Consider the following 18515-nt stretch of genomic DNA (forward strand, 5'->3'; position numbering starts at 1 on the left):
AGATAAAGATATTAATTAATTAAATGAAATAATAGAAAATATAAATAATTTTAATCCATGTCAGTTATTGATGTTGAGAATATATAAGTGTATAAAAAGACGCTGAAATACACCCCTTAGCTTTCAATTTACCTACTGCTGATTGCAGCACTCTCTTCCTAATTAGATAATTATCAGAAAAAAATAAAAGGATTTCGAAAGACAGATACCCCCTACTGTTTAAAAAACTCTATATATCTTCAAAAATAAACTCCTCCTTTAGTCATTTTCCCTTTAACTGTTGTACTGAGAATTTTATTTCAAAAAAGGATCCCTAAAAGTAAGTTATTTTTACAACTACTTAGCATATACATAAGCACTTAATGAACATTTTTTTTCTAATTTATTGTTTTTGGATTAATCAAAAAAGTAAATTCTGGATTGCTATTGATAAAATTGCTTTCTAAACATATAACTGCATTTAAATGTTATAATATTAACCTTGTTGAGGAAATATTAAATGATCTGAAGGCCTAAACGATTTATTTTGAAGAAAGTGCATATGGACGACTTACCACGTTAATATATAATACAAGTGTATTTCTGTATGAAGTCTTAAACCTCGTAATGGAATTAAATTAGTCGAATTAAAAAACCAAGGCTAATATATCATGGAATAATGGTACTTTTCGTGATTCTGAATTAACGAGATGAAAAACTTTATCAAAATATTAACGCATTCCATGAGATATAATGTTTTCGTAATATAAAATAAATATATTTACAATAAACAATGATTTTCATTCGTTTGTTTAATAATGAATCGTTCTTAATCAAATTTGCAATGAAAAAAAGGAACAAGACGTTAGACGTTATTCTTTTCATCTATTATACTTAAATACCTACAGGTTTGTATGTAAGTAATAAGAGAAAGAAGGACATTATACTTTTACTTCCGGATATAACACCTTCAGAAAACGGAAATTCATTAATGTAATCTCATTCTTTATCGAGTTGTGATAACTATTTATTACAAAACGATTTAGGTAATTGGAATAATATTACTGATGTACTAAATTAATTTTAATTTTTCGGAAGATGGATACAGAAACGATAAGAAAGAATATAATAGATATACATACTTATATGTATATTGTTAACTGTAAAAACATTCAAAATGAAAAATGACAGTGTATAATAATGTTTAGAGAAAGATTTCTTGATGTCCTTACGTTTTACAAAACAAAGTTAATCAAAATTGATAGTAGATCCATTTCAAGGTGTAACAGCATAAAACGAATGTATTTTATTGTGTTGGATTTGCGGAAGTATTTTTTGTTTATAGATTAAAGAATATTGGGAGATGATTGCGTTATTACCTGCACAATTTATCATTTCTGTTATATGATACATGAACTTGATAATGTCAAGAAGAAAAAATACATATACCGTCTAGACCTCTAGACCTTTCTTCTTTTCTTTAAATTCGTTTTATATCTACGAAAAAATTATTCACAACAAGGATAAAACGTATCTACGCATTTTATTTGCCTTATTAACTCATGTCATTATTAATTTACATAAAATATTATTCCGAAAAGAGCGACTTTCCGTAGAGATTTCAACTACGGAATAAGCCACTAACCCTGAAGTGATATTATTTTTCTTTTGCACTCGATTTTAAAAATCATTTTGTTTCTCAACATTACCTACCTATGACCATCGAATGAACCTTATGCATTTTTATTAAGTACTTCTTATTATTCCATCAAATATAATAATTATAAAACTAGTACATACTACATATGCGTATATTATTATGTAATATTGATCCTTGTCAGTTACAAAATAGGAAACCTTAATAACTCTGAAATATTTAAACGAACCAATTTGCCTTCGTATGAATTAATAAAATTTCGTATTATTAAATTGATTTTTAATATTGTCAACATCATCTCATAATATTTTTATTGTACTTACTTATTTACTTTGGTTGCCTTAACATACCTGCCTTTCTAAGTGTTGTGAAATGAAAAGAAAAATAAGTATATTAACCTTGTTTATCAGTAAGAATAATAAATAATTTCAAATGGCCAAAATCATCATCATTTACTCATCGGAATTGTAATTTATTTCTTTTCTTATTATCTACCAAGAATTTGAGGATCTTCGACAAGAAATTTGTACAGTGCAATGAAGTAATTATTGCCTTGAAATATGACAATGAACGTAAGTATAGAAAAATAAAAGTTAATTCGGTTCAACAATCTCTCTTTGCAATATGTTAAGTAAAAAGTTTCAGAAAGTCACCCTCTTTCTAAACACCTTTTTCAGTTTAATCTCTTTATAATCCCAAAGGAGATGTTAAATAATTAAACCGTTCCCTAATAAATCGTGAGGGAAGTCCAGAAATCTTAATTTGAAAAAAGCCAATTGAAAGAATCCTTCAATCTATAAATAGATCGATCATTAGCGTTTATCCAAATTTAGAAGTTGTCCCTTCCTAATAACAATAATAATTTACGGTGATTTACCGGTTTCAACCGTCGGGACCGCGGAAAATATCGACTATTGCCGGTCGGACAACATCCGGCCGGATCTGTCCTTGCTTTTATACATAGCTCATAGCCATTGCTGTGTAGCAGACGAATAAAACAATTATTACAATTAATATCCTTCGCGTCTTTACCGTAAAAGAGGGGTCACACATTATGACCGGGTATTGCAATCAAAATCGAAGTGGTAGGCTGTTGTTTAACACTTAAAAAGAAATGACGACCGATGCGATTCTATTAAAGCGCGACACGTGCTCGCGATCGTTTAAATTTTGTCGGGTGGGAAGTCCGGAAGAACCGCTCAATCCTTTCCACATTATTAGTTTATGTTTTCTTTTGTTTTTTGGTTGAAAGATTGTTTCAACTTCTTTATAATAGAATTTACTTACTGTACCAACATAATTGCCCGCTGTTTTACTATTCATAGTATAGGTAAGATAAAACGCTGTTGAGATTAAGAAAAAAAGCCCAAAAAAAATTAATTCCAAATCGGAAATTTTGGCGGCAACAATAATTCATAATAAATTAACTTTCGCATTGAAGTTTCTCGATTATTGTAGATTTTGAAATAAATAAATCCGTTTTTTTCTTTCTTTAGATAAAAAAAATGAACATCTTGCGCTGTGGATTTCTTCTCTTGTTTATTGTTATGGTGGCCGATAGCTCTAGTTTAGTTGGTAAGCCGTAATTTTCTTAACAAAAACTAATTATTTAATTTTAAATTAATTTGTTTATTTCAGGCGTTTGCATTAGAAACTGCGCTCAGTGTAAAAAAATGTTCGGTCGCTATTTCGAAGGGCAACTCTGCGCTGATGCCTGTGTAAAATTCAAAGCCAAAATAATCCCAGATTGTGAAGATATTACTTCTATAGCTCCATTTTTAAGCAAATTTGACGATTAATTTAAGTGTATTTAATAAAATTGCGCTCCTGCTACCACTTGCTATTGCTACTGAATGGGAGATGTCTTAAGAGGGTTGAAAAGTCACACTTATTTATTAAAACCCTTCTACATAATATTACTTTTGTCAACATTTTTAATTATTTTATACAATGTTGTATAAAAATTATTGTACTTATTATTGTCTGTGATTTATAAGTATAGGTGTAAAATAAAACTTAAAAAAGCGATTGTTTTTTCATTATTGTTTTACTTTTAATATTCTTTCCTAATTTCTAACGCACGTGTTGCGCCACTGACAAAAGATTTTTATTTGCTTTTGTTTTTTAATTTAATCTCTCGCAGAATTAAAAAAAACTTCGTTATTATATATGAGTAAATATTATCTCATCTTGGTCAGTATTTATCTCGAATATAGTAAGAAATATCTAGAGACAACACTATTTGAAAGTGAACTTGTTTTATAACTAGACGTAAGTAAAATAATTTAGTGATTGTTTTTTAAATTACACAGAACAAGCCTTTTAAATCGATCTGAAAGTCCACTTGTTGCATTTTAGTTTTCAACCTACTTATTTTTATGTACCTGAGGCAATTTATTGTAAATTGTTATCATACATTCTTGGCTGTTGGTCAACATAATATTCGAAAAATTTTATTTATTAGGTGTTAACACCATTCAGACTTTAATTTTTACTTCATTTTATTGTATGATATTTATATCTATTTTTGTATTACATTTTTATATTTAGACACAAAAAGTTTTCAAAAGCTAAGTCAAAATAATTCAGAAATATAAATACTAACTAATTGTACTAATTATTCTTCAGCATCGGATGGTTCATTTTCCACGTCATGTTTTTCTTCTTCTTCCTCTTCAACTTTAACTTTTTGCATTTTTCTACTTAAAGAACGAAACTCTCTTCCAATAAATTCTTCTTCCTCTTTAACATCGTCATTTTCTTTTCGACCTAGTATAGGCCGAGGGAAAGGTAACTTATTGGTACCCAATATGGGTCTGGGTCCGTTGGGATAACTACCAATGTACCTTCTTACCGATTTCTTTGAGTAACGAGAACACTGGGGTTCTTTATTGGCAAAATGTTGTAATATCGTTTCGACCGGGTTCTTTTCGACAGTTGCTGTTACAAGCTTTGGAACAAATACGGGGGCCTCGGGTCTAAGCTTAGCTTCAGACTTACCACCTTCCGCCTTCATAAGCACGTGAAGCACTCTTTTGACTTTTCGAAAAAATTGTTTATTTATTTGACATTATTTAATTTCCATGGTTTAAACAGCATACTTGACTAGTAAAAGTTATTTAAAAAACACTCTGTTGACACTAAATAAATGAATAATTTGATTTAATGACTTATTTTTCAAGTAAACGTGAATCATAATTACGCTTAATGTGGCGCCACTTTTTAAATTTAAAATTATTGGCGCTGGCGGCCATCATTTTTTCGATGACGCAACAATGGGCTTTCAGTGTAAATAATAATGACGTATGCATGGATAACTATTGTGTATTTTTTTTTTGGAAATTATAAAATATTGTGATTTTATGTAAAATGTTAGTGAAGTTAGACTACCAGTGATTAGTGAATTACAAAAACTAACATTTAATACAAAGGATTACAGTATCTTTGAAGTAATTGTACAGGAGACAAGATATAGCACTTGGGATTAGCTTATGCACCAAAGAGTAAGTCATTTTTTATTTAAACCTCTCATATTAGCATTTAGGGGGTACTTCGACTCTGTATTAATGTATGAAGAAGTATTGAGAATGATCAAAACTTTTTTAAGGTTATTTTTTACTTTACTTAATTATCAGTTTCATCATTACCTACCTACTGTTAAATAAGTGAAAATAAAATAACAAAAATGCTTAATTATTGTATATTTATTGGTGTGTTCTAATGCAGTAGTGGTACACATACGTACATGTCCTTATATCAAATTAAATCAATACTTTACAAATTGCAAATCAATTCAATGTAAAAGAAAAATAACTGTGTAAAAGTTCTTATTAATACAACTGCCACACAACTATCAAAATGCAAAATTTCATCGATATTTGTCATCCCTTGGTCTGTATTTAGACTGAACCCGCTCTCTTTCTCTGTCTCTTCCAGAAGGACTACGATCCCTTCGAGGACTCTTATCTCTGCTTCGACTCCTCGACCTTTGCCTTCTCTCTTTATGCTTACTTCTTTCATAATCTCCGTCCCTACTTTTTCGAACCCGATCTCGTTCTTTATATTTATCCCTGTTATCCCTCTCTCTATATTCCCGAGACGACTCCCTTTCTCGGCTTCGTTTGTAATCACGTTCCCTGTCATTTCTGGAATAGGTATTATCTCGAGCACGATCGTCCCTTAGAAAGTCTTTGGTGTGGTCTTCTTTCAAGTCCCTGTTGCGTTCATATGCCCTAACATTTCTTTCCCTGTCCCAGGTCTTATCTTTAGGCACTGATTGAATAGGCCTAGATGGAAATCTTTCCTGAAACAGCCAATTTTAATATTTCTATTGCAAAATTAACAAATATTATTTTATACCTCTAAATGTTTTTGAATTTTTTGCTGGATTGAAACCGGGATTCTTGGAAAGAGTGTTGAAAACCATTCTAATTTTATTAACCATTGCCGTAACATCTGCCCAATCTGCATGGTTTGACCCCCACCTGCTTTCACATCTAATTCCTAAAAACTCAATTATACCATAAATATCATATAACTACTTAGGAATAAATAAAAAAATAAAGCAGCATTTAATTGTAAAATTGCTGCTTTACTTTTAATTTAATAAAACCTTTGGGAATCTGGAAATTAGTATTCTCTACCTTCATTTACGCACCTCTTCGTCCTCAAGGTAGGCATCATACCAATCAAGCAGATTAGCTGGGGGCTGCGTGTATCTTATATACATGAACCCTAAAGCTCTTATATAAGGTGAATCACAATGAGTAATGAGACCATTTAGTTGTTTCCTTGTTAGTTTTAATGTAAAAAGTTTGTAGAGCAGGCAATATGCAGTCGAGACTATTCCCCCTGCGCCAACACCGCGTACTCCGCCACACATTCCTGTTTGTCCTGATGTCCTTCTTGAACCCTTTTCCCATGGCTCCAAGTGGGTCACCTTGTAATAGATTTCGTCTATAACTTCGTGATAGGTTTTCAATTCATACAGATTTACTAAAAAAGATATGGGATAATGTTACCATATGGTATAACAACATAGAAGCCTGTTTTTTCAGTTTTATGGCACCTACTAAAGTAGTGTCGTTTATGTGGGCTTATAAATTACTGAAATTTAGGGTATGTTTTGGGTCATTTACAAATAGAAATTAGATTCACCTATTCAGAATAATTTGGGGAATGCATACTTCAATTTTTAAATAACTTAAGTATTCATAAAACTGTAAAAAACAAACTGCTGCATTTGCAGCCAAGCAACATATCATTAAGTAATTATTCTGCAAACTGAGTTGCAAAATAATTAGTTTACCATATTTACATTGACACCACGTGCCCAAAGACGTCTGCAAACGTAGCTGACAGATGGTTATCACCACTGCCCAAACATGTCACTCTTGCTTAACATCCTGAAATGGCAATTTGTCTAAAGTACTGCTTTAAAAAACAAACAAAAACTTTTGCAAAAATAAATATTACCTACCACCACATACTGGAAGGCAACCTCAGGATCACTCCACAGTAATTCTAACATAAATTTGACTAAAAATCTTAAAAGTACTACCATGTTCTAAGGTTATTCAAGAATATATGATCCTATTAAAAGAAACTTACAAACCGAACTAAACAAAACACCTGATATAATTGAATAATATGACTAAAACAGAAGTGTATTACTGAATTAATTTGAAAAACAGAATGCAGAATAATAATTAATATTCAGACAGTTATAAAAATGTCTTTAACTGAAAAATAACTTAATGCTTTCAATGTAAACATCTAGATACCCATCTATTTACAATCATTTTGAAAGCCCAGATTACAACTAGTCAAGAATGATTAACACAGAATTATTACTTATTCTGATAACTGTCTGAATACATAAAAATTGGTTTTGCCTGGCTTATACATATAGAAGGCTAACATAACTACCAATGTTTGTAACGACTTATACATACCCTTGAAATAATGTGAGCTTTGAATGTTTGTTAAAATAAGTGGATTTAAGTTCATTGTTCTTTCGTTACATCCCAATGGCAGTACATTACTTTGTTTAGAAGAAGATTTTGGTACATATTCTGTTAAACAAAAAGGTCAAATTATTAGCAATACTATTTACACAAATTGTTAATAATTACTATGATTTTACCTTCGTCTTCATTGTGTGGATCCATTTTAGTCAGTAACACTGTATTGTATATAAAACGGGTCTAATTAATTGTGAATTGATTTATAAGTCCAAAACAGTAATTAATCAAATAAAATAAGTAAATACTGACGCCATATTTGCTGAACTTTCTACAAGATAACAACATGAAAATAAAAAAAAACCAATTGAAACGTGAAAATGGCTATTTGTTAACTTATTTCAAGGGTCGAAAAAAATAACATACATGGAGATGGGTTATGTTATGGGTTGCAAATTACAAACATTGGTTGTGTAAGATCCTGGAAAAGAAATTTAACAAAATTTGATGATAATTTATAGGTTATGTGGAAAGTACTTTCAGTTTTATAGTGTTGATTAGATAACTCACCATTTTACTTTATTCTATTTATTATTGCCAATTTAAAGGAATTTCGTCTAATTGCATATAGACTTTCATAAAATTAAAAATTAATATTAAATTAGCCTGTTTACGATTGAAACATACAGATACTCTACCTATGTATGTAGAGAATTATTCAAAGAAAAAGACAGATAATCCACGATCCATATATCAAAAAGAGATAGCTTGTGTCTGTTCAGCAGATGATCTAATTCATCAATTCATAGAACTATTTATCATAGATCAAAAGGTAATTTTTAGGGTGCATTCTCTATTCTAACAGACAAAATTCTTAATTACTTGATTTAATTACCTGATTGATATTTTTTTTTAATTCTTACTGCCTTTGATTGGTATTTATGTAGATTTTATTAAAATATTNACATTGGTTGTGTAAGAAGTAGTTTTCTTAGAAAAAAAATGTTATAATATTTAAGGCTATGATTACAATTAATACTAAACATAACTAACAGTTTTTCGAAATGAAATTACTGAGTATCTTTAAAAAACGCATCAATTTCTTCTTAAAATCGTTATTTGTGATATCATTCTTTTTCATTTTGTACCAGAGCCTTATATTTATGCAATTGGTGAAAACACAGAACCATTCCTTAAATCTTATTAGAGGAACACATGAATATCAACAAGCAATGTACAAAGCAGATGAAAAAGGTCAATTTACATGCATAACGAGTTTTGAGAAAATTGACTTTAGTTATGTGAATGATGACTATTGTGACTGCTTAGATGGTTCTGATGAACCTGCAAACAATGCTTGTCCAAATGGTCAGTTCTTCTGCAGATCTCAAGCTGATGTTCCTAATTTTAAAAAGATTGTGTCTTCAAGTAAAGTAAATGATGGCATTTGTGACTGTTGTGATGGGTCTGATGAATGGTTAGGGAAAGTATTGAATTTTGCTCTGCCTAGTAAGTAGTACACCTAGAGAGACAACTGAATACCATGTTTTACTAATATTATTTGTAGAACACACTCAAGAAAAATTGGGAAGGTATTTTGCTCCATGTCCAATCATTTGCTGAATTCTGCTTGTTATTAATAGAGAGTACTGTAAATAGTTCTGTTTAAATTGTGATAAGTTAGAGACTCTTTAATACTAACAGTTTTTATACCATTAAATTGATTGATAAATTTTTCTCTGTTTCATTAGGTAATGAGGAAATTATATACAAACACAAAGAAACAAAACATTCTTTTTAAATTTTATTACAAAAGAAATGAAGCTGATACATTCTTAGTGTTTTACATTTGAAAATTCACTTAATTACTAATTTGAAGAAGCTTATGAAATGGGTTTTATTTTGAAGTGCAACCCAATAAGTGAAAATACAAGACACTTCAAATCTTGTACTAAATAATAAAAACACCTTAGTCCTTCTGGGTCTTTTGATTGACTCACATCAACTAAGGACCCTGTCTTTGAAGTGGTAAATGAAATGTGTTCATCATTGATTACAATCTCCAATTCTTGTCTTCCAATACGGTCAGGTGGAGGCCATAGAGAATCGTCTTCTTGCATTATTTCCGAGTCTAAAATGATTCTTTTCAGCTCATCCATAACACAGGGATGTACGTAAACCTCTTTGCGAATCATTGTGTCGTTTTTGTAGTTGGAATTGTTTGCATATCGAAGTTTTCCATCAGGTCGGAATTCGAATTCCAAAAACTCGTGACCAAATTTACCTTTGTGGCCAACGTAATAACGTAAATAAAAGTCAGCTGACATGATTTAGTAGCAATTAACAAGTAGTTTGTACGAAAAAATGAAGAAAATACCGTGTTTTGTTCGGATTCACAACATTGGTTAATTGTAGGTTAGAATCTACCTTGAAAATAAATATCAGAATGACAACTGAATCTGAATTTCCTAAAAAACCCTAATCTCTAATTTATAATACCAACTGTAAGAAACGAACATGAAACTTTTAAAAAAGTTCTTAATAATTTAAATTATGCTTCTTTTTTTCTTTTATTTCTTTAATTTCTTCTAGGATTCTGTCCTGAGACTGTTTTATTATTTCGAGTGCATTTATTTCACCTTTTAAACGACATATTTCTTTTTCTTCCTCTTTGATTTGTATGATTTTGCGCTTGCAATTATTGTTATTATTTATCGCAATAACGTCGCTTTTTTCTGTATTTATAAAACATTCATTTGCATGTTTTAGAAAGTCTTCAATGCGTTTCTTAATTACAACGATTTCTCTCTCAAACTCCGCATCTTCTTTTTCGAATTTCTCTACCATCAATTTGTTTTGGTTTTGCAAATCTTCTAAAATTTTCATTTGAATTTTCTCTTCGATAATAATTTCATTTAACTTAGGTTCTAGATTACTGAACATATTTTTGTGTTCTTCTATCTCATCTTTTAATGTTTTTAAGTTTTTTTGCAAACTGGCGATGTTAACTGTAACATTACTCAAATTTCTGCAATTTTCATTGCGAATTTCTGCGTCTTTACGAATATCAAATAATTTAGTTTGAAGAACGTTAAATCTTATTAATAAATCTTTACCTTCCATTACAAAATACTATTGTAATTGTTGTCTTGACTAACTTGGGTTTATATTTGTTTATTTTTACTCATTAAATTCCATTATAAAATATTTTTGCAATTGTTAATTTGGCTAACTTGACTTATATTCGGGTAATTTTATAATTTCTTATAATAATTAATTAAACACTTAACTGTAGCAAATCAGCTTTATTATTATTAAATTTGTACACTAATAACTGTACAGTTGATTATCTAAATAATAAAATCACAGATATATTTATTGTAACCGATATATCAACAAAGTTTCAAATTATGTTTAAAGAGTAAAAATATAATTACAAGTGTGTCACACCAACCAAACTACGAATTCTGTCAGTAACTAACGTTAACGTGTTTCAAAAACGAAAGTAAAAAATATATTTTTATACAATGTTTATTTACATCTCATTTGCAAAGTGAACACCAACGCGTTTTCTTTGATTTACTTAAAACTGTTGGCAGCTTATTAGGCTTTTTAGGAACCCGAGTCAATAACAGCAATAATAAATTGTCAATTAAAAATTATTATTACGTTTAACTGTTGCTTTTCTTTCTTTTTTTCGTTTTCAAAACAAGAAAATACGCAACAATAGTAAGTAATAAATGTAGCCATGTTTACCCTATTGTTTTAAATAACAAATAAATATAAGTACAAAAATTTAAGCCTTACAATAACAAATTAGAATAAGTCAACAGCAAAAGTATAACCGAACAATAAAATACGAGTCTAGAAAACTTGTAAAAACAAAGTATATGATTCTGAAAATTTGTATACGAAAAAAAATATATTTTACCCTTCTCCAGATATATTTTAATCTAAATCTTTTTTTTTATGTATTTTTTAAATAAAAAGATTAATGCTTAATGATGCTGATGCTAATGAGAAGTTAAATATCAGAAATAATAACGTGATGGATTAAACATACCTTAAATGGCACAAAACGCACGAGTATTTTTACATTTTCCAAATACAAAAAAAAATTATTCAAACTTTCCGACAAATAAGAATTAAAATGCACGTTATACAGATGCTAACAACAAAGTCCTTATATGACAAGCAACATTGTTTATAACATCGTACAAAAAATATCCGTTGTGACGCAAAGAAATCACTAGTTTATATTTAATGTAAAAAATTAAATCTTACGACATCACGTCTATTTCGCGGGGCGACGCTAAAGCAGGAGGGGGCACAGTTATTATACTATGCGTAGGGGACGTTACTATCGTTGCGTCCCTCCTCATTTTATTCTCCGCGTTCTCTTTCGCCTCTGTGGTTGCTTGCCTTATCGCTTCTTTGTATGGTCCCCTCTTTTTTTTATTGTAACGTATCTGCAAAAAAACAAATCAAAAATATACGTACACAAAATAATTTAATACATAGATAAAACCAGTTTTACGTAATTAAATACCTTAAAATTCTCTAAGTAAGGACTAAGTTGATCACACTGTATGAGCGAAGACGTGGACGATCCGTACCAGGCCACGTGCGCTTGGGGGACCTGCTGAGAGGACGCCGTTATGGTCAACACTTTGCCAGGCCACCAGGGAAAACCATGTATTTTTCCCCAGACTACATCACCCACAGCCAATCTAACTCCTATGAAATATAAAACAAAAATTGACGTAAAGTCTATCATGGACAGGATGAATGTCGTACCGTCAGCTCCTAAAGCACTAGTGACGGTTTGAGAGTTCATCCGTAGTATAAGGGGCGGATTTGACGAGGGAAAATCGGGCACCTGTTCGCTATGTTCGTCTGAACTTGATGAATTACCATCACCCTTTTCCGAAGCGCTCTGGCATGACGTGTAAAGAGTGTTATTGAGACGTTTCAGATTAATAGACAGTTTTTGAGTGATCGTCGATTCTTTGTTTTGATAGTGGTAAGGGGCATCTGATTGTGATTGGGATACCTAAATCAAAATTAAAAAACTCTTAAAATCCCAAGAAAGATTTTAACTAATAAATAATTTATTACCTCTTCATCCCTATGCTTTCTGTCTTTATCCTTGTCCTCTCTGTGTTTCTTTTTCCTCTTCATTTTATGTTTGTGTCTTTTGGGCATATAATCACTAGTAGAGGATGTAACATATCGGGGCGAATTGCCTCCCAACATGTATCTGGGGGAAGAACCGCCTATCGTATACCTGGGAGACATTCCGCTAATGTAACTGGGGGAATTGCATAATAAAACTTTGTGTCTGGCTTTCTTTTTGGCTTTTTTAAAAGCTTTACGTGCCGCTTTGTTGTCCAGCGTCTTCCCTAAGTCTCGGGACTCGATTTTACTGTTGTTTTCTTCAGAGTCGTCACTTATATGATGCAAGTTTTCGATTTGGGCAGGTATCTTGAGCACTGTACCCTCGCCTTGTGATCCGAACGATATTTTTATCGTTTTCGTGTTAATAACAGCCATTGTGTTCTGGTGCTGTTCGTTCAGGGCGCTGCCGTTTTCAGAAGGGTGCCGATTCTCCTCGAACACACTTTCATCCCAAAGGTCCTCCATAGAGCCAACGCTGCGTTTTTTACGTAACGATCTTTTAATAGACTTCGCCAGGGGCTGTGTGTTATTACTTATTTTAGTCTCATTCACCTAACAATTATAAAAAGGTTTCAGAATTAAAAAAGAAATAGAATTTCGATATTTACTAATAAAAATTACTAATATTTGGAAAAGATCATGCATCATTTTCAAATCAAAACTACACTACTTTTACTACTACTTTTATTTTAATTTTTTCTAGTTTCCCTTTAATTTGATTTTCAGTGTCAGAACTTACTTTCTCTTAATCAAATCCATCTTCAATAAAAATTCATATTTCTTTGTAAATATATTTTATTAAAAACAGTGTTAAATATAGTTAACAAACCTTTTTATGAACAATGTTAACAAAAAAGACTGTTTTCAATGCAATGTTGTAAAGGACCAAAAACCCCTTTCCTACATATCTATCACCACCTATTTAATGATTTACTTACCTCTAAGGACTGGAGTGAATCATTGGAGTTATCGGAATGCTGCATGGAATGAGGTGATAACAATTTATTTTCTTGATTTTCTTCAGCGCCATCAGTCGTGTCAGGTTTTGATGTTGAATTTACAGCAGTACTAATATTTGTCTCTTCTTTCTCTGTCCTACATCCTCCACTGATGGCACTCAAAGTATTTTGAGATTGAAGTCTGTGTAGTTTGGGTATTAAAGTTTGAATGGACTTTGAACCTTTACTTTTATTATTATTGTTACTGTTGCTGGTTCTGTTTTGGTGTTCGATGTTATAAGCTGATCTGGTCATGGGGGCATTGGCGCTCCGTTTGACATTTTGGGGTGCCGGTACAGATTCTGAAGATTTACGTTTTCTAGAAACACTCTCAGAGTTTTCATTGCAAACAGCCTTGCATTTGGAGCATAAGACCTGACGAGGACGTAGTCTCACAGTCATCCTGTTATTCTTGAAACGAGAGGGTATTCTAACATTTTTGTTTCTACTCTTGGGATCTGTGTAAGTGAACCTTTGGTTGACTGAGAAGAGGAGATCATCATCTGCATTGTTTGTTTTGGTGGTGAATGCTGGATGAAGGGTTTGAACACCGTAGGGTAAATTTCTAAAAAAACAGTAATAAATTGTTCACTAGTCCATTTCGTAAATCTGCATTTTTAAAATGAATATAACATGAAGCTGGACAGATGAAATTGTGTAGATTTATTTGAGAGAAACACTCCTAAATAATTTTTCGAAGTTATAGATACTTAGTTGTAAAGTTATCATAATAATAAACATGGTGTCATAACTTTTAACTACTATAAAGTATTTTAAAGTTAATTTACTAAAAACAAAGAATAAGGAGACTGGAATCATTTTAATTTTTAGCTTCCTGTGCATTAGTAAATAGTGTAGGTAACACCTTATCAAAATAGCTCAGGGAGACTAAGTTGTCTTTGAAAATTACAACAACCTTAAACCACACGTTTAAATAATTATTAAACGTAATAAGAATATTTTGTTTCGTTTGGGTTTAATTGTTTTATAATCGAATGGTCTTCACTTCAAGTTTTAGACATAGTTGATCCTACCTTTTACATGAGTCGAGAAGTACCCCCTTGAAAATTTTAACACCGAATTCATAAGTAACTACAAGTATGTCTGGTAAAACTTCATCAACAAAAACTTGAATTTTTGTATTTTTCAATAACTTTAACTGCATGTCCATTGTTTTATCGTGATCCGCCATTTTTGTAAGTCAGCTCAACAATAATTACAATAGTTTTATTCATTTTAAATTTATTATGAAAATTTTAATTAAAATGAATTAAAAAGTTGAATTTCTACCACATTCAGCTATTTTATATTTAGTAGTATAAAAATTGTTTAAGAAATATATTAATCTCCCTGATAAATAAGTATATGTATTGTAACGTAGTGTATGGAGAATTGATTTATGGAAATACGAAATTCAGAGCAATTATGGATATTATTTGACAAATGTGACCTTGAGGGAGAAATTACCGGAAAATAAAGGGAAGAAAGTGTAAAAAGACAATAAAAATAGTTTTCCTAACAAGATTCCCTATTTTGTAGTTAAAATAAGTATCCAGAGTAATTAATAAGTAAATTTGTAATCGATAGTGTAAGTTTTTTCTTAAAAACACAATGCATATTATTTAAAACAGCACCCTTTAAACAAAGATTGACAATAAATCTAATAATTTAAAATAACTGAAAACCACAGGTAAGAATAAATAAATAATTGATAAACGAGAATATGTACATTGACCTTCCAATTGTCATTATCCTCTAAGTTTATGTAATGGCATTAACATAAAATCAAAATTAGCAAATAAAGGCTGCAATATGAGTCTCTCCTTTTCTAAAAAGTTGAACCAGTTGAACTCAGCATTTCTAATATATTTGTGCTTTTTCAGTGTGATAAAACCTATCGACGAATCCTACAATGGAGAGAAGACTTGACATTGATAAACCCCTTTGGAGCCAGGACACCTTCCTAGGACGTTGGAAGCATTTTGCCTTTATTACAGATCCTCGTCTGTGTATTTTGAGAGAGCAGGAATTGGATAAAGCAAAGCAATTATTGGAGCAATACCGGAAAGGTCTGGAACCTCCTAACACAAAACTAGAAGATGTTATACGAGCTAAAAAGATTTATGAAAGTGCTTTTCATCCAGACAGTGGAGAGAAACAAAATGTTTTTGGAAGAATGTCTTTTCAGATGCCAGGTGGTTGTCTAATAACTGGTGCTATGTTACAGTGGTATCGGTAAGTGATGGTAGTGATTTCCATCAAATCAGAAATTAATTATTTAGTTATTATCAGAATCATTGAAAGAATTCAAAATCTGTTAGTTCAAATTAATTCTAAACTTAAGTTCTTAAAACTTTTTACGTCGATCTGTATTGGGCCCCCTTATTTTTACATTTTTAGATTTCATATAAAACTCCCCAGTTAATCCTTATTATTATAATGCATAGTTAAAATAAGATAGTTAATGCAGATTAATAATTTTTCATTTTACAGAAAAAGTGCAACTGGGAATCTTCTCTTAAAATGCATTCAGTAAATATTTGCGTATTTTCTTTGACCTCGTCACTTATGAGTCGTTATTTAAAACTTTTTGGCCTGATACCAAAAACAACTTGTTTTGCCATTTCCTCATTTATGCAATCATAGGTCGTGTTATTTTTAACACCATAAATACAAAACTAGCAGATATTATTTATTTGTTTGTATGATTTGAAAATTTATTTAAAGTTTTTACTTGGAGTAATAAACAGGGCTTTATTTTTAATTTTTAATTAGATTACTACACAATATTTATACTCCCTTGTAGGATGTAACGTTAATTGTTATTGTTTGAAGAACTGTCCCCGCTGTAATCTTCTGGCAATGGGTCAATCAGTCGTTTAATGCATTCGTCAATTATACAAATCGAAATGCACAATCACCCATTACAACGACCCAAATGGGCATAGCCTATTTGTCTGCTACCTCATCAGCTATTGCTGTGGTATTTGGCAGCAAAAGATTTTTAGAGAAAAGAGCAGGACCATTATTACAAGTATGCCTCGTTTTAATTTAAATTTTACATAATTTATGACTTTAGAGTAAACATATTTGCTTTGCTTGTTTTAGAGGTATGTGCCCTTTTTGGCGGTGGCAGCTGCGAATTGTGTGAACATTCCTCTAATGAGACAGACTGAAATAACAAAAGGATTAGAAGTGGAGGACGAACAGGGTAAAAAATTGTGCCACTCTAAATTGGCAGCAGTTAAAGGTATCAGTCAAGTGGTTCTTTCAAGGATAGTCATGTGTGCCCCTGGCATGACTATTTTACCTGTTATCATGGAAAAGTTGGAAACTTATCCTTGGTTCAAGCGGATGCAGAAGTTACATGCGCCGTTTCAAATTACTGCAGTTGGTTGCTTGTAAGTATTGTCGTATATCAACTAACAAGCATCTATGACGTACCTAATTAAAAATTTATTTGCCTTTTGTTCTTGTAGTTTAACCATTATGGTTCCAACGGCTTGCGCATTGTTCCCCCAGACAGCGTAAGTCCCTTTAAGTTTATTATTTTAAAATATTATCTTACCAAATATACATTGTTACAGTTCTATCAAGACTTCGACCCTGATGAGGTGGGAACCGGATCAATACGAGATACTAGTTAAGAATTGTGAAGGGAGCAACATTCCAGAAAAGGTTTACTTTAATAAAGGACTGTAAAAGGGTAACCTTGGTCCTGTAGTATTAAGAATAGAATTATAGGGAGTTTAAGTCCCACAGGAAAATGATAGATAAGTGACTTTTATTGTTGCTGTATTTGACTTATGCAGTTGTTTTATTGATATTATTTTAATTGTCGGTGCTTTAGCAATTTACAATGCACACTGAACATTTCACAAATTTTTATATATAATTTTAATTATCAAATTTTTAACTTTATGTATTTATATTTTTGTATATTTAAGTTCAATCAATTGGTTTTACCTGAATAGGCCTTTCTAAAAATTTATCACACTGATGTGCTTTAGCTCTTTACCACCCCTCCAACCCCTACATTCGTTTGTTCCCCAGATCGAACCTTATTCCTGTTTTGGATCTCGAAAATTACTTGGCCAGTAATTACTTATATGTTTATATTGCTACTGTAATTTCCTGCGTATGTACTGTGTATACCTAGTAATATAATTCCACTAATTGTTGTATTCCACTTTTTGTGATATTTGTTAATTGGTTTTGTAATAATCGGTATTTATAAGAGAAACAAAATGTTCAAAAATGTGTTATTTCTGTAGCAACATTGGCAAATTTTAAAAATGCTATCAATAAATAAATTAATTGAGATCAGTAATTGTTTTATTATAATACCCTTAACAATAAACAAAAAAAAATTGAATTGAATAAATTTACTACTAACCTGTGAAAATAAAAAAGATCCTAAACTACTTATGCTCTCCTGATACAAATGTTGAAAATTTCGAATAACACAAAATTTTAATCATCTAATTATTTGTTGATTGGACCCCGTATTCGTCGCGAGTTCAAAATTTCGAACATTTGTATTAGGAGAGCATAAGTCGATTCGGGTCTTTTTTTGTCAAATTATTTGTTGATCAGACCCTAAGCCACTTATGCTCTCCTAATACAAATGTTCGAAATTTTGAAGTCGCGACGAATACGGGGTCCGATCAACAAATAATTTGACAATCAAAAATCTGTGCGGATCAAAATTTGTAATATTTCTATCAGGAGAGCATAACT

The 18515-nt window shown here is 31.1% G+C and overlaps 6 protein-coding genes across 8 annotated transcripts; 2 read left to right on the forward strand and 4 right to left on the reverse strand.

Moving 5' to 3' along the window:
* Positions 1-4064: 4064 nt before the first annotated feature.
* LOC108739140 lies at positions 4065-4706 on the reverse strand. Its single transcript, XM_018472884.1, has one exon. The coding sequence runs from the start codon at positions 4650-4652 to the stop codon at positions 4254-4256; it is 399 nt and encodes a 132-aa protein (XP_018328386.1). The 5' UTR covers positions 4653-4706; the 3' UTR covers positions 4065-4253.
* Positions 4707-5031: 325 nt separating this feature from the next.
* LOC108739137 (sideroflexin-2) lies at positions 5032-18092 on the forward strand. 3 transcript variants are annotated; one of them, XM_018472881.1, is made up of 6 exons: positions 5032-5139; positions 15659-16010; positions 16611-16809; positions 16884-17176; positions 17255-17302; positions 17363-18092. In XM_018472881.1, the coding sequence occupies exons 2-6, from the start codon at positions 15688-15690 to the stop codon at positions 17475-17477; spliced, it is 978 nt and encodes a 325-aa protein (XP_018328383.1). In that variant the 5' UTR covers positions 5032-5139; positions 15659-15687; the 3' UTR covers positions 17478-18092. The 3 variants fall into 3 exon arrangements, with proteins under 3 accessions (XP_018328383.1, XP_018328381.1, XP_018328380.1); XM_018472879.1 differs by lacking the exon at positions 5032-5139 and adding an exon at positions 15217-15363; XM_018472878.2 differs by lacking the exon at positions 5032-5139 and adding an exon at positions 15218-15465.
* Positions 5323-7949, reverse strand: LOC108739136 (pre-mRNA-splicing factor 38B). The gene is made up of 5 exons (XM_018472877.2): positions 7782-7949; positions 7591-7710; positions 6294-6631; positions 5996-6139; positions 5323-5939 (listed from the first exon to the last, which is right to left on the reverse strand). Exons 1-5 carry the CDS (start codon positions 7804-7806, stop codon positions 5505-5507), a joined length of 1062 nt encoding a protein of 353 aa, XP_018328379.1. The 5' UTR covers positions 7807-7949; the 3' UTR covers positions 5323-5504.
* LOC108739138 (glucosidase 2 subunit beta) lies at positions 8570-9334 on the forward strand. The gene is made up of 2 exons (XM_018472882.2): positions 8570-9108; positions 9167-9334. The coding sequence occupies exons 1-2, from the start codon at positions 8664-8666 to the stop codon at positions 9220-9222; spliced, it is 501 nt and encodes a 166-aa protein (XP_018328384.1). The 5' UTR covers positions 8570-8663; the 3' UTR covers positions 9223-9334.
* On the reverse strand, positions 9482-10053 carry LOC108739139 (protein mago nashi). Its single transcript, XM_018472883.1, has one exon. It carries the CDS (start codon positions 9924-9926, stop codon positions 9483-9485), a length of 444 nt encoding a protein of 147 aa, XP_018328385.1. The 5' UTR covers positions 9927-10053; the 3' UTR covers position 9482.
* Positions 10955-15052, reverse strand: LOC108739135 (PWWP domain-containing protein 2A-like). The gene is made up of 6 exons (XM_018472876.2): positions 14810-15052; positions 13716-14340; positions 12718-13329; positions 12397-12652; positions 12149-12336; positions 10955-12068 (listed from the first exon to the last, which is right to left on the reverse strand). Exons 1-6 carry the CDS (start codon positions 14965-14967, stop codon positions 11880-11882), a joined length of 2028 nt encoding a protein of 675 aa, XP_018328378.1. The 5' UTR covers positions 14968-15052; the 3' UTR covers positions 10955-11879.
* Positions 18093-18515: the final 423 nt, after the last annotated feature.

Source organism: Agrilus planipennis, unplaced genomic scaffold, assembly GCF_000699045.2.
Source record: "Agrilus planipennis isolate EAB-ADULT unplaced genomic scaffold, Apla_2.0 scaffold163, whole genome shotgun sequence".
Taxonomy (NCBI): Eukaryota; Metazoa; Arthropoda; class Insecta; order Coleoptera; family Buprestidae; genus Agrilus; species Agrilus planipennis.

Bases quoted from the DNA above. Each gene is read 5' to 3' on its own strand.
- LOC108739140 (XM_018472884.1), bottom strand. From the start codon at position 4,652: ATGAAGGCGGAAGGTGGTAAGTCTGAAGCTAAGCTTAGACCCGAGGCC.
- LOC108739136 (XM_018472877.2), bottom strand. From the start codon at position 7,806: ATGGATCCACACAATGAAGACGAAG. The intron at 6,632-7,590 runs GTATGTATAAGT...TATCTTTTTTAG, and splicing joins AAGCTCACATTATTTCAAGG to TAAATCTGTATGAATTGAAA. The intron at 5,940-5,995 runs GTATAAAATAAT...TGGCTGTTTCAG, and splicing joins AAATTCAAAAACATTTAGAG to GAAAGATTTCCATCTAGGCC.
- LOC108739138 (XM_018472882.2), top strand. From the start codon at position 8,664: ATGAAATTACTGAGTATCTTTAAAAAACGCATCAATTTCTTCTTAAAA. The intron at 9,109-9,166 runs GTAAGTAGTACA...TATTATTTGTAG, and splicing joins ATTGAATTTTGCTCTGCCTA to AACACACTCAAGAAAAATTG.
- LOC108739139 (XM_018472883.1), bottom strand. From the start codon at position 9,926: ATGTCAGCTGACTTTTATTTACGTTATTACGTTGGCCACAAAGGTAAA.
- LOC108739135 (XM_018472876.2), bottom strand. From the start codon at position 14,967: ATGGCGGATCACGATAAAACAATGGACATGCAGTTAAAGTTATTGAAA. The intron at 12,653-12,717 runs GTAATAAATTAT...ATTTTGATTTAG, and splicing joins GAAAGCATAGGGATGAAGAG to GTATCCCAATCACAATCAGA. The intron at 12,069-12,148 runs GTATTTAATTAC...GTTTTTTTGCAG, and splicing joins CTTACTTAGAGAATTTTAAG to ATACGTTACAATAAAAAAAA.
- LOC108739137 (XM_018472881.1), top strand. From the start codon at position 15,688: ATGGAGAGAAGACTTGACATTGATAAACCCCTTTGGAGCCAGGACACC. The intron at 16,810-16,883 runs GTATGCCTCGTT...TGCTTGTTTTAG, and splicing joins GAGCAGGACCATTATTACAA to AGGTATGTGCCCTTTTTGGC. The intron at 17,303-17,362 runs GTAAGTCCCTTT...ACATTGTTACAG, and splicing joins GCATTGTTCCCCCAGACAGC to TTCTATCAAGACTTCGACCC.